Raw genomic sequence first — 14416 nt, 5'->3', positions numbered from 1 at the left:
ATTCGAATATAATTGGCTTCATCATGAATACTACATACTGATTTATTTTTTTTAAAGCATTCCGCGAATAGGCTTAACCAAAATGCCAAAGAAGGGCCAGGGATTTAGCTCAGTGGTTCAGCCGCCTGCCTTGCAAGCACAGGGACCTGAGCTCAATCCCCAGTACCAAAAAACAAAACAAAACAAACAAAAAAAGAACAAAATGCCAAAGAAGTTTTTAAAGTTAAAAAAATGTTTATTTTAAGGTCCCTCACTGTAAAAGATTAAACATGGGATCAAGAAACTGCTTTAAGATTTGCCTGGCACATATACAATCTCTAGCATTAACATTGGTTATGATGACAGTGATGGTGTCAATTTTATATTTATGCCCAGAATTTATGGATACAATTTTGTTAACATCAGCACATAAAGTACTGTAATTCTGTGCGGCACCTTTGTATTCACTGAAAAAAAGTGCTGGATTCCCACTCATCTCCCAGTTTTTCAATAAGCCACACCACTATTTAAGATATTCCTTCAAATTCTCTCAATGCATTTTCTTCCAATGTTTTCCTTCTACCAGCATTTCTAAATGCTGCCTGCTTTCTAATACACACAGTTTACTCATATCATTCCATCCACCAAGTTGGGGCACAGTGGTTTATAAAGTAAAGGGAGATCTGGGAAATATCACAATTGGCTCAGAGATCAAAGAGCAATTCACTATTACTACATGAAGACAATAAAAGAGAACTAAGTGAGAAAAATCTAAAGAACATTACCCATTCCTTAGAAAAATGTACAGACCAGCGTTGGCAAACCTATGGCATGTGTGCTGAAGCAGGCACGCAGGGCCCTCTCTGTTCGCATATGAGCCAAATTTATGAGTTTTTTTCTAAACTAAAACTTCAGTACTATACTTAGGTTTAATTACAGTATTGGTACTTTTCAATAACTAACTAACTAAATAAATAAATAAATAAAGTGGGTTTTGGGTTGCAGTTTGGTCAGTTGGTCTTTAAAAGGTTTGCTGTGACTGGTATAGACTAATTATAACTACCATATCTATTGATTTATAAAAAGATCAGTCATTTAATTCTATAGGATTTAAAAGTTTTTGGCCAGTAATAGTAAAAATTTAAAATGGGCGTGGAGGTGCATGCCTGTAATCCCAGCACATGGGAGGCTGAGGTAAAAAGATCACTGTTCGAGGACAGCCTGAACTACACGAGACCTTATCTCAAAAAAGAGAGAAAAAAAAAAAAAAAAAAAGAGAGAGAGAGACAGAAAAAGAAACATTTACAGAACTTACAGTTTAGTTAAGAAACAAACATAGGCATACAAGGATCAAATAAAACCCACCATACAAAACACTATTACTAATGACTTCAAGTTAAGACTGGAAAGAGTAAGGGAATTTGAAATAAGACAAATCAACATAAGCAACTTGAGAGGTGGAAATAATCATGTTCATGGATCAATGTGGCTGAAGCAAAAGGTTTTTTGTTTTCTTTTTTTGGTACCAGGGATTGAACTCAGGTCCTTGTGCTTGCAAGGCAGGCCACCAAACCGCTGAGTTAAATCCCTGGCCCTGCAAAAGGTTTTATTAAGATAAAGCTAGAAAGGATGAATAACAGCTGGGAAGGGATGTTTAACAAAGACAACCTCATTTCACAGGGTTCATTTATGATACAACCATAGTTTTTTATTGTTGGGTTTTTTGGAGATAAAATCTAGCTCTGTAGACCAGCTTGATCTTGAACTTGCAATTTTCCTGCTTTGGTTTCCCAAGAACTAATTATTTTTTAAAAGTATGTAGAAAAGTGTTGAGGGGGAACTTACTGGTTTCTTACTGGTACATAAGTAAATTAAAGTTTTTTATAAGCAAATTAACTAAGAGACACGGCGATCTAAAAAGACAGCTGACAATCTTCATTATCTTTGAAAATTCAAATTACAGGCACTTATCTTGGATTATTAGAAAAATCTGGGGTATCAGAGGCTTGCTGTGATAGAAATCTAGAGGCTTACTGTGATGAAAGCTAGAGTGTAAGGTAGGAATGGCAGTGCACATCTGTAATCCTAGCACCCTGGGAGACTAAGGTAGAATGATTTTAAGTTTGAACCCAACCTGGGCAACTCAATGAGACCACACCCACCCCTCAAAAAAAAAAAAAAAAAAAAAAAAAGAGGTGGCTGGGGATGTAGGTCAGTGGGAAGGCCCTGCTTTCAATTACAAAACCACCAAAAAATAAAAACAGCAGTAGTTCCCCCACACAGAAAAAAAAATGAGTATAGCATAAGAGGAGAAAAGAGAGAGGGAAACGGGGAGAGAGGGAGGTGGGAGGTGGCGCTGGGGGGAGGGCAGGGACCCATGGATAATAGGACCAGCTTAATGGACATGTTTAAGTTGCTGTGGCTGCATTATATACAGCGGTGGTGACGAACCTATGGCACACATGCTGCAGCAGGCTCTATCACTGACAGCTCTAAAAGGTCCACCATCACTGATATAGGGTGTCATAACAATGTAATATTTACCTTACTTGGAGCTGGGGATTTAGATCAGTGGTGCCACATCTGCCTTGCAAGCACAAGGTCCTGAGTTTAATGGGGGAGGGGGTTATATTTACATGACTCACTTTAAACAGAACAAGCACTCTTTTCTTTAAACATGCTTAATGCAAAGAAGGCCCCATTTAAAAATGGAAAACAATGCACACTGCTTGTTATCTCAGTGTTAAAAGTTTCTCAACCAGTGTCTGGAACAAGAAATATATCAGAAAGACTACACATTTCTTTATATATGTGGTCATTCAAATGGAATATAAGTTAAAATATCCAGACATATCAAAGAGATATAAACATAACCACGACACATTATCAAAGGGCAAAGCTGAAGGATATATATCACAATGAAAGAAATCGTTTTTATTGTGTATAATATTCATGCTGTGCCCTTTATTTCTGATCTTCTTAAACTCTGAAAGCACAATTATTTCTGTCTTTTTAAAAATAAGGAAGCAAAAGCTCAGAAAAAATAAGTGATTATTAGATCAAGACCACATAGTAAGCAGAGAGGCATGGATGCAACCTAGGCTTTAACTCCAAAACACTGACTTTTTTGGTCCACATATGCCTATGCTGCCATAGGTGTATTTGAGAAAAATTTCCTTTTTCCATTTGTTAGAATATTACAGCCATTTTGCTAGGGTACTTTTTAAGCTGCCATACGAAGCTTCCTCCAGAATCCAATTCCTTTCCAGTTTGTCTCAATTGTGAACTGTGGCATGTGAAGAATTAGGAGGCAGTAGAGAGGACCTTCTAGATGAATCTGGGGGAGAAAAATATTTCTGGTTGAAATGGTAAGAAAAAATTTACAAATGAGATAGAACCTCTAGGTCTTAGAGAATAGAAACAATTTTGAAATAAAATGCCAACAAAAAGTGAGGCGTGGTGGTGCAAGCCTGTAATCCCAGCAGTGTGGAAGCCAAGGCAGCAGGATCCCAAGTTTGAGGCAACTCAGTAAGACCCTGTCTCAAAGTAAAAAAGAGGCTGGGGATGGTAGCTTAGTACAAAGGCTCTGGGTTCAATCCCTCAGTGCTGCAAAAAATAAAAATAAAAAACAAAAACAAACAAACAAAAAAAAGCCCAAAAGCCAAAAAAGCACAAACGTGTTTGGAGGAAAGTGAGCAAACCAGTTCGGCCTAGGCGAAAAAATATATATTCTTATTCATAAAGAAAGATAAAGATAGTTGGTGCTAGTCATTTACTGAATATCTTAAACACAGTAAGGCTGGATGCAATGATGCCTACCTATAATCCCAGCTACTCAGGAAGCTGAGGCAGGATTGCAAATTCAAAGTCAGCCTGGGCAACTCAGCAAGACTGTCTCAAAATAAAAAATAAAAAGGGCTGGGGATGTAGTCCCCAACAGAGTTAGGGGATAGTGTTTGACTAGCATGTACAAAGCCCTGGGTTCAATAACACTGCAAGAACCAAACAAACAACAAAAAAAGCACAGCATAATAGGGAACACAACAAATGTGAATAACGATGAGATTTTGGAATGTCCTAAAGTTCAGGCTAAAGAATTTGATCTTAATGAGCAGTAGGAAAATGCAGAAGAGCTGGGTGTGGTGGCAATTCCAGCACTCAGGAAGCTGAGGCAGAAGGACCACCACTAGTTGGAGGCCAAACAGTGGGCTACACAGTGAATTCAAAACCAGTCTGAAATGCATAGCCATGACCCTGTCTCAAAAAATAAAAAATACACACAAAAAAAACAGAAGGTTCAGCCAGGCACTGTGGTGCACATGTTTAATCAGAGCAATGAGGAGGCTGAGTGAGGCAAGGGGACTGTCACAAGTTTGAGGTCAGCCCAGGCTTCAAAGTGAGTAGAAGGCCAGCCTGAACAACCACAGAGCGAGATGTTGTCTCCAAAACACAAAACAAACATACCAGGTTATGAGCAAACGGAGAGATTTTTAAAAATAAGTAAGGCAAGAAAATTTCAAGTTCAACCCAGCCTGGGAAATTTAGTGAGACCCTGACTGAAATAAAAGATAAAAATGGATAGGGGATGTGTAGTTCAATGTGAAGGCCCTCAGTTCAAGGCCCAGTACAAAAGTAAAAAGATTTTTCTAGGCACTGATATGCCATAAAGAATGAAAAAAAAGATTCTGTGATTCAACAGAATGCCACTGTATGGAGAAATAAGAGAGGAAATTCAGGCAGTTTCTGTTCTCAATGAGACCGTTTGTTTGTTTTTTGAGACAGAGTGTCATTATGTATCCCAGGCTGGCCTTGAACTTCCAGTATCTTCCTGCCTCAGGTCCCTCCACTCACCCAATGATGGGATTATAGGCATGTGCCACAACATCCAGCAAGAACTTTTTTTTTGTAAATCAACTTCTGGTCAAATGCATAAGGCGGTGGCAGAAGGTGTATTTGTGTGGTAAATTCCTGGACATGGGATAGGTACATTAAAAATTTAATACATTTAATATACTATGATTGATATATGCATAATGGTTATAGGGACACACAGGAAGAATTTAATAAACTCTATATAGGGTAGCCACATAAAGCATTACCATGATTATTTGAGCTAACTGTAAAGATGGGTAGAGTTAGTCAGGTGTTAAAAAAGGTATTTAAAGCAAAAATAGAGATGAAAGAGCAGTATACATTCAGGGAACGGAGAAGGCAAGAAAATGAAATAGAAGGCAAGAGAAATGGTTTATGTAGGTTAGGGGACATTAGGCTTTTGAAAGTTTTTAGATTTTTGTTCTTATAGTTTGCAGAGACTGGCAGGTTTTCAAGAATGGAAATGGCATGATTCTAATTATACCCTGGCCAGTTCTGCTACTACTTTGTAGACCAACCTAGACCAAAAGAAAAACTAGAGCCAGAGGAAGAAGAATCCACTTAATATCTGATAAGTAGATTTGGAAAGAAGAAAGTAAAAAAGACAAGACAGATTTTATAGCTGTGGAACTGGAAGAATAGCCATATGAAAGATTCAAAATTGAGATAAACAGTTGGAGAAATAATAGTATAGTTCTAGATAAACAGGTAATACTGTACACACACAAATGTTAACATTCACTGGCCAGTGAGAAATGAGTCACAGATGGAATGAGAGATCTGTTAAAAATAAAGACAAATCTGGGTGTTATTCAGATAGAGGTGAAAGTAAGATAGTTTTTCAGAATGCATACACTGAGGATTAAAGGACCAAAAGGCATTGCTGGGTATGATTGAATACACCTGTAATCCCAGCACTCAGGAGACTCAGGCAGGTAGGAGGATCACAGAGTTCAAGGTTAGCCTAGACTACATAGTGAGTTCAAGGCCAGCCTAAACTACATAGCAAGACCCTGTCTCAAAAAATTAAGGGTTGGGATTTACCTCAGTGGTTCTACTACCTTCCTTATAAGCACAAGGAATCAAATTCGATCCCCGGTTAAAGAAAAAAAAAAATCAAAATAAAGGAAGAAAAGGTAAGGTGAGACATAATAAGAAAAAAGATAGGAAAAGGTAGAGAAAGAAACAGAATAGTATAAAAGAACATAGTTTCAAACAGTAAGAAATGGTGGCATCAGTTTTGTTTCTACTGCATATATGTCAAGGATGTAAGAATGAAGAAAAAATCATTACCTATCAAGAAATTATTGGCGACCTTTCATATACTTTTAGTACTGCCAAGGACAAGGGTTAATGAAAGTCAGATTATACTGAGATAATAATAATGAAGAAACAAAATGTCCTAACAGAATAAAGGAAAAAATAGTTTTATATATAATAACATTAAAGAAGGCTGGAAGAATATAAATCCATTTTATAATATTGGAGTGGGAGGGGCCAGGAGTTTGGCTCAGTGGTTCTGCCACCTGCCTTGAAAGTGCAAGGTCCCAAGTTTGACCCCAGGTACCACAAAAAAAAAAAAAAAAAAGAGTGGGCATGAGAGGAAGGAAGATATGGGACTGGGGTCAGCATTCATAGGGAATTTTATCTGTATTATTTCCACTATTTTTTTTTTTTTCTTCTTGAGATAGGGTAGGGTCTTATGTAGCTCAGGTTGGCCTCAAATTTGTGGTGATCCTACTATCTCAGCCTCTTCAGTGCTGGGATCATAGACATGCATCACCATACCAGGACAATGTTTCCACTTTTTTTGAGACAGGGTCTTGCTATATGGTTTGAGCAGGCCTTGAATTTATGACATAGCCCAGGCTAACCTAGAACCTCTCGGTAATATGCTGCCTCAGCCTCCCAAGTGCTGAGATTACAGGCATGCACTACCATGCCCGGCTCCATTTCCACTTTTTACATATAGATGGAAGCAAATATTACCTTGAATTGTTTTCAATTCCAAGTATTGGGCTCTAATTATCAAAATGGAATAGTGGTATGATTGAAAACAGATATAATCTGACAAAAGGAATATGAAACTGCTTTAAAAGAAATTAAGACAGTTATATAAAGCAGAAAAAGATATAGCAAGTGTCTATCAGTATAGTTTCCCATCTCTCCAATGAGATATACACGTGGATGGATAGTAACATCTTTGCAGAGGATTCTAATTCACTTTGCCTTGTGGGAAGGGCTAAGGAAAACAGACCTTTTCTCCCATCTGACGGTTCTAGGGATGGCATGGCTGTATTCCCTACCTACTCACTAGGTGCAAGTAAGTGATACAAAACAGTCTCAATAAATTCCTGAGTGTTTTGGGGGAAGCAAAAGCTCAATTTATAGAAATCTCTCTCAGTAGAGACATACACACACAAACACAAAAGGAAAACAAGATTATAAAGTAGGTGGAGATAAAGTAATACATAACAGACTTCAGCTGACCAAGGTGCAAGGTTCCGGTCAGTTTAAGCTAATGAGTGGTTATAATTTCAGGTCAATAAGATTTCTGAGTGCAAATCATTCATGACACTAGAAAAATGAACTCTATCACCACTGCTTTCAAACAACTGTTTACTCAGTAGCTTAAAAGATCAAATAAATTTACATAAAATGGTTGATTAGTTACAAAAGTGAAAGAATTAAAATACATATACACAAATATGTGTTCAATTACTTACAAATACTGCAAGAATCAAATTTATGAAGATAAATAATGGCTGAATCAATTATTTGCAAAGAATGAGATAATTAAACTTCAGCTGTTAATAAACTGCCACTAGTTTGAAAACTTTGCTGGGCATGGTGTAATCCCACCATGTGAGAGACTGAAGAAGATTCCAAGTTTGAGGCCAGCCTAATCTACACAGTAAATTCAAAGTCAACCAGGATTGGGCCGGGATTTAGCTCAGCGGTTTGGTGGCCTGCCTAGCAAGTACAAAGACCCGAGTTCAATCCCCAGTACCAAAAAAAAACAAATCAAAAACACACAAAAAAACAGGATTAGTATGAGAGCCCGTCTTAAAAAAACAAAAACAAAAAAACCAAGGGGCCAAGGATTTGGCTCGGTGGCACCCTGCCTGCCTAGCAAGTGCAAGGTTCTGAGTTCGATTTCTGACACCCCCCATGAAAAACAACCCTGAAAGATTAAGTAGGATATAATGAACATACCATGTATACTACAATTAAAATAGTCTTCACTCTGAAGAGTTTATGGAATACAAACATCAGAACATAAGTTCCTTAAAAGCATTTTCACTACATTCACCACTATATACCAAGGTCCTAGAATGGTACTGGGCATATGTAGGCACTCAGTGTTTACTAAATTCAGTAATTACAAACATTTAATAACTGACTCACTATAAAATACATACATACTTTTTAACCTAGAAGCAAATGAATGAAATGTTTTTTATATATTACCTTAGCCTTCTTCACCTGTACTAAAGAAACATGTGGAAGGGTATCTGAGCTAAACTGTCCTTCAAAAAATTACTATCCATATCCAGGCATGGTGGTGCAAGCCTGTAATCCCATCTCTGGGGAGGATGAAGCAGGAGGATCACTGCGAGTTTGAGGCCAGCCTGACCTACAAAACAAGACCTTTCCTAAAAATAAATAAATTTTTTAAAAAAATCGAAAGATGGGGAAAAAGCTAAATTCATGAAAAGCATTCTGGGCCCCGTAGGTTAATATATTCTATTAGTATTCTTCAAATGAACCATGTTGAGTATGTGTTGAATTTTCATGTAGGTTCAGCCTGGATTAGAATGATAGAAAATATGAAGAGAGGGAAAAAAATGACACAATGGTTACATTAGTCTTAAATACCTTCTGCCTCCCTAACATTTATATAAATAGCATCTTATTTGTAATGAGATGGATGTTCTCATTACAACTCTATATGGAGTAGGATAGTCCCATTTTATGTTAGTATGTGTGCTGCTGAAGCGAGCACTCATTTTATAAGTTAGAATAGAAACCATCAGAATCTGAGTCTTTCTGGGTGAAATGGTGCACACCTGTAATCCCAGCACTCAGGAGGCTGAGGCAGAATGAGCAATCGTCACAAGTTCAAGATCGAATTGGGCTACATAGTGAGTGCAAAGCCACCTGAACTACATAGCAAGACCCTGTCTCAAAAAAAAAACAAAAAACGAAAAAAAAAAAACTAAGTCTAATCTATGTCATAAAACTGTTAAGTGGCAAACTTAGAATTTCAAGATTTTCATTTCTAAAGCCCAAAACTACTGATCAGGACTTAGATTTAGGGCAGCTGTTTTCACCCATATCAGGTAAGGCTAGAAGGCTTCTGAAACTATAGATGCCCAGGCCCTCCACTCCGGAAATTTGTGATCCCACTGATCTTGGGCAGTATCCAAGTATTCATCCATATTTTAAAATACTACTCAGGTGATTCTCTGGGAGCTAATTTGCAAACTACTGACCCAGGCATCTTTGTCAGGTTTTAAGAATGTGCCTGTTCGGGCCAGGGATTTAGCTCAGTGGTTCGGTGGCCTGCCTTGCAAGCACAAGGACCCGAGTTCAATCCCCAGTACCAAAAAAAAAAAAAAACAAAAAATAAACAAGAATCTGCCTGTAGGATTGTGGATGTAGCTCTGCCAGAGAGTACTTGCCTAGCCTTCACAAAGCTCTGGGTTCAAGTCCCAGTAAAGCTATGCACACAAACTACCTTTAAGTGTGTCAAAAAAGAATAAATGTGAGAGAAAGCTAGTGTTACAGTCACCTGCTTCAGTAAAGGAGCCAGAATTTCCAAGTTACTATTAATTTTGAGGGGTGGGGGAGTTGAGACAGGTCTTGCTATGTAGTCAGGCTACCTACCTCAGGCTAGCCCTCAACTCATGGCTCTCCTAGTGCCTCAGACTCCCAAGTCCTAAGATTATAGGAGTGCACTGGATTACAGGTGTGCACAGCAATGCCTGGAAGAAGTCACTTTTAAATTTTAAGTGGCTCACTAGCATTCCTAGTTTCTTTTTAATTTTATGGAAGTCTCTAAAGAGCTTATAAAAAGCCTGAAGAACCTCTAGAACACAGGAATTGTAAAAGTCACCACATAAAGGTGAAAGTGAAAGAAGGCCCTCAAGAGGAAAAAAATAATTCATCACAAAATATCCTACACTGGAACAGGGTCTCACTTGATTGGAATTGGCAATGGCAGAAGGTGGTCTCTGGGGAAATATTAATATGCCAGAATATACTAGTGTGCTAAATTATAATGAAAGGAAAAGCAGATAAATGATCAGACCCGTGGGCAACCAGATAAACTGACAAATTTCATGAATTAGTTTCATCTGTTTGATGCCAGGCTTTGTTCCAGGATTTAAGGTAAACAATGAGTAAAGTTTTGCCTTTCAGGAACTTGTAAATCACACATCTGAAAAAGGATTGACAAAGCAGGTCAGATCGTTGACTTGAAACAAGGGTTAGCTAGACTAAACACTAATCATCCAAAGTGAAAAATGTCAGTGACATGATTTCTGTCAATTTAAATATCTCATAATTCTAAAATCCAAAAGAAATGTCAGTGGGGGAGGAGCAATACTCTTGGGTGATTTGGGTGTGGCAGACCCAAACAATTTAACTGGGTATAATCTCTAGGAGACGTCTACTTAGAATTGGACCTTTACTCAGCACAAAAAGCAGTATCACCTGTTGAACAGGGAGGCAAGTGGTGTCTATTGAAAGCTGTAGGCAACCACAAACATTATGAATTAGCTAATACAATCGGGCTATGATAGGAAGCCGCAGCTAAGGGTACAAAGTGGATTCAGTTTCCTAAAACTCATAGAATCCACTGCCTAGAATTTGAACAGCAGAGGGCGGTGCAGCCGACTTCACAAAGAGTTTTACAAGCTGGAGCACCACCCCATGGGTAACTGGCCCCATATAAATCGAAACTTTCTCAGTGAACTCAGCGATTCTCAAGTATGTCAATGTTCAGTGTTGGACTCATGTGGCATTCTTCCATAACCTCTATTCTAGTCTTGACCGTTAAGGATCCCTTGCGGATACTCTGACCTCATAGGTTGGGGGTGGCGATAGGGTGGGGGTGGGGGAGAACGGAGGGAATCAGCCTATCAGATTTTCCAAAAGAATGCTTACCCTTGGCTTTGGGAAAGAAGCTTACAATTCTAAGGGGTAGGGGATTCATTCTCCGGGAGATTATTTGGTTCTTCTTCCCAGTGACATCACTGACACACACTTTACAATATAGTTGGGTGAGAGGTTTCGGGAGGCTAAGAAAAAGAAACTAATTCTATGGGTAACAGAAGGACCGAACACTTCAAAACGGCGTTCCAAAAAAAGAAAACTAGACTCCATCCCTTAACTAAGTTTCTAAGCCTACGACCCAGGTCTCGTTCTCTGTACTCCCCCAAGTATAAACTCCAAACTTTTTGCCCTTTGCCCGGCCCCCGGGCTGTGGAACTCTTCCCGGCACGCCGGGCTCCACGCCCCGAGAGCCTCGAGGTCAGGAGCGAGCGGGACAGAGCGAAGGTCGGCGATCGCTCTCTCCCAAAGCTACCCGTACCTGTCCAGCATCTGCTGTAGGGCTTGGTCCGGCATCTTCTGCAGAGCCGGCGCACTTGGCCCTGCCCAATGGACCGGGTTGCGGCCAGGCCCACCCAGGGACAATAGCACTGAGAGGCGGCGGAGTAGGCCTCAGTCCCGTGGCAGCCGCAAACCTGCCTCCCAGCCTTCCCGGGAGGCTCGAATAGGCCAGCGGCGGCGAAGCACGGACAGCAGGCGTCCGGAGGAGGCGGGGGAGAACGGGGAGGAGGAGCCTGACGCGGGGAGGCGGCGATCGAGGCCCCTGTTCCTGCCCGTCGGCCCAAGGTTCCGGTCCATGTACCGCGGGCGCACGGTTGCTGCTACCGGAGGAGCTACCTCTGTGAGGTAAGAGTCACCGCCTCCGTGCGCGCCGGGGTCACGTCGCAGGGCGAGCCCAGAGCATCCTGGGAGATGTAGTCCTCCGCCCGTCCCCGGTAGAAGCCAGCCAGCCCAGACCACAGCCGCCGCCCGGCAGGAGCCCTCCCGTTTCCTTGCTCGGGGGAGTGGGGAAATGTCCTTCGGGTCGCTTTCCGGGAAGCAGCAGGATGCACCGCTCCACTGTCACTAGCAACAAGGTCAGCCCTCCTTGCATGTTTCTTTACTCCTCAGCTCTTGCTCTCAGGTGGGACTAAGCCAGGTGAGGGGAGGGGGCTGAAGAGCCATTTCTCGTCCGGGTCCGCAGCCCCTGCTAGGGCGCCGGGGCGGGCCGTGGCGGCAGAGGGAAGCCCCCGGCGGTGGAGTTGGCCTCTCCCACGTCAGAGCCCATTTTGGGGGTGTTACACAACCCAGCAAGGGGTGGGATGCTTCGTGCGTGAGGTTATTCCTGATGGGGCGGAAGGGTAGGGGCTACCTTCATAGGACCGTTCCCACCGAGCCCCAGTGTGTGTTTGGAGTTAGGGTTGAAGGAGAAAAGATGATTCTTTCCTTCTCTAAGAGCCTTCTCAAACGTGCCTTCCATAAGCTTTCAAGGGCTCGCCAACAGTCTCCAAATGGAACATGTTCGTGAATAAATTTAGCTCTTGCTTACTCAGCTGTGGGTTGTCAGGGATGTTTGTTTCTCTTTCTGCTATTGATCTCTGTTAACCATTTCTTGTCTTCTTGACACCTCCAAGCAGGTGGATGGCGGGGTTGGGGGTTCGGGGTGTGGACTCAAAAGGGAGAGGTCACGAATCACTCATTGGGCTGTTCTCTGACGCTCTAGGAATAGCTGTGTGGCGCGAGGAAGGAGCTGTTGACTAAAACCAGTGCGTATTTTGGACGATCCGTGGCGTTCTCTAGTGCTGTGTGGTTGGTAGGACGTTTGGTAGTTATATCTGCTGTACAGTGTTTGATTTTTTCTTTGAATGAAAATGTATGATCTTTTTGGGAGACTGTGGAGACAGGGTTTTTCTTATGTACGGTACGTAGTTCAGGCTGGCCTTGAACTAGCAGCAATCCTCCTGCCTCAGTCTTTGTAGTACTGGGGTTACAGGCGTGCGCCACTAAGCCTGGCTGAAAATGTGTTTTTAAAAATTATCTTTTAATAAAGAAGTTTACCATCAAACTCTCTTTTTTTGTACCAGGGATCAAATTCGGAACCTTATGCTTGCAAGGTAGGTGGCAGAACCAGAGTTGGATCCCCATCTACTGTCAACACTTAATTACCTGTTCAAAGTTTGTATTGGTGCCAGGAATTGAGGGAGGGAGGAAAGAAAGAAGGAAGGAAGGAAACGACACGACCGGGATATTATTTGGTCCATTTTTTTTTTTTTTTTTTGTACCAGGGATCGAACTGGGGATTTTGCGCTTGCGAGGCAGGCGGCACCACTGAGCTAAATGCCCGGCCCTGAAGTGCACTTTTTTTAAAAAAGGCTTTGGGGTAGTATGATTAATACGTTTTTCTCCTGAAATGAGAAACAGGCCCACCTTAGGGAAAGATAATTTTGCTCCATGTACTGTGTAAGTTTTCCTCTACTGTTTATCTCCAAAGCAATTGTCAGACATAGGAGTTGGATATTGACATCTACTGAAAAACAGAATTTTATCTTAGTACATTGATTAGGTTAGTGAAAACTCCATTTTGCTTTATGGTTTACACCAAAGGATCTCAGGATTTTTATTTGCTTTCTGCTTGATTCTAAATTGGAAAATAATATACAAATCTGTTAAAGCACAGCCTTTTGCGGGTTGATCTTATTATACCAATAAATGGGTTTTATATTTGCATTTTTATGAAAAGCCAGTTTTCTAGCTGTTTAAAAAACTTTGAAGCAGAAAAAATTCTGTTAATGGGAGCCTGAGGGTTTAGGTCAGTGGTGGAGTACTTGCCTAATGTGGGTGAGACCCTGGATTTGATGTACAGCACCGGGGGAAAAAAATTCGCTTAAGTGATTAGTCCCTGATCTAGGAATTTCAAGTCTAGATATCTTCCAAGAGAAATGAAAACCTATATCTTCAGAAAGATATGTTTGAGAATGTTCATAGCAGCAATATTTTCTAAATAAATAAATAGAAATAAAATGGGTATAGTTTATTGTACACAAATTACGTCTTCATAAAGCTTCATAAAACTGTTAAAAGTAATTAGATCCAGGGCTGGGGATTTAGCTCAGCGGTTTGGTGGCCTGCCTTGCAAGCACAAGGACCCGAGTTCACTCCCCAGTACCCCCCCAAAAAAACAGTAATTAGATCCATAGACAGGCATAGTGGTATATGCCTATAATGCCACCTACTTGGGATGCTGAGGCCAGAGGATTACAAGTTTTAAGGTCAGCCTGGGTATCTTAGTGAGACCCTGTCTCAAAGTAATTTTTTTTCTTTTGTGGTACCGGGGATTGAATTTAGGACCTTGCACTTGCAAGGCAGGTGCAGCGCCTCTGAGCTACATCCCCAGCCTTCAAAATAAAATTTTAAAAGGACTGGGAATGTACTTCAGTGATACAGCACTTGCCTAGCATGCATAGGCCTC

The 14416-nt window shown here is 40.8% G+C and overlaps 2 protein-coding genes across 3 annotated transcripts in view; one reads left to right on the top strand and one right to left on the bottom strand.

Moving 5' to 3' along the window:
* The window catches only part of Marchf5 (membrane associated ring-CH-type finger 5), a 45763-nt gene extending 33941 nt beyond the window's left edge, over positions 1-11822 (bottom strand). The window contains exon 1 of one of the 2 annotated variants that reach the window (XM_033766654.1): positions 11450-11822. In XM_033766654.1, coding sequence (XP_033622545.1) covers positions 11450-11484 — 35 coding nt within the window. In that variant the 5' untranslated portion in view covers positions 11485-11822. The remainder of the gene's footprint in view (positions 1-11449) is intronic. The other variant, XM_010632099.3, reaches the window with a different exon arrangement.
* An 86-nt stretch (positions 11823-11908) lies between these two features.
* Positions 11909-14416, top strand: part of Cpeb3 (cytoplasmic polyadenylation element binding protein 3) — a 189218-nt gene continuing 186710 nt past the window's right edge. Inside the window, exons 1-2 of the mRNA XM_010632135.3 lie at positions 11909-12044; positions 12671-12713. The gene's annotated coding sequence lies outside the window, so the exon portion shown is untranslated. The remainder of the gene's footprint in view (positions 12045-12670; positions 12714-14416) is intronic.

The sequence above is a fragment of the Fukomys damarensis genome, unplaced genomic scaffold (assembly GCF_012274545.1).
Source record: "Fukomys damarensis isolate Sample0158 unplaced genomic scaffold, DMR_v1.0_HiC HiC_scaffold_20, whole genome shotgun sequence".
NCBI lineage: Eukaryota > Metazoa > Chordata > Mammalia > Rodentia > Bathyergidae > Fukomys > Fukomys damarensis.
This window is presented reverse-complemented; position numbering and strand designations above follow the sequence as displayed.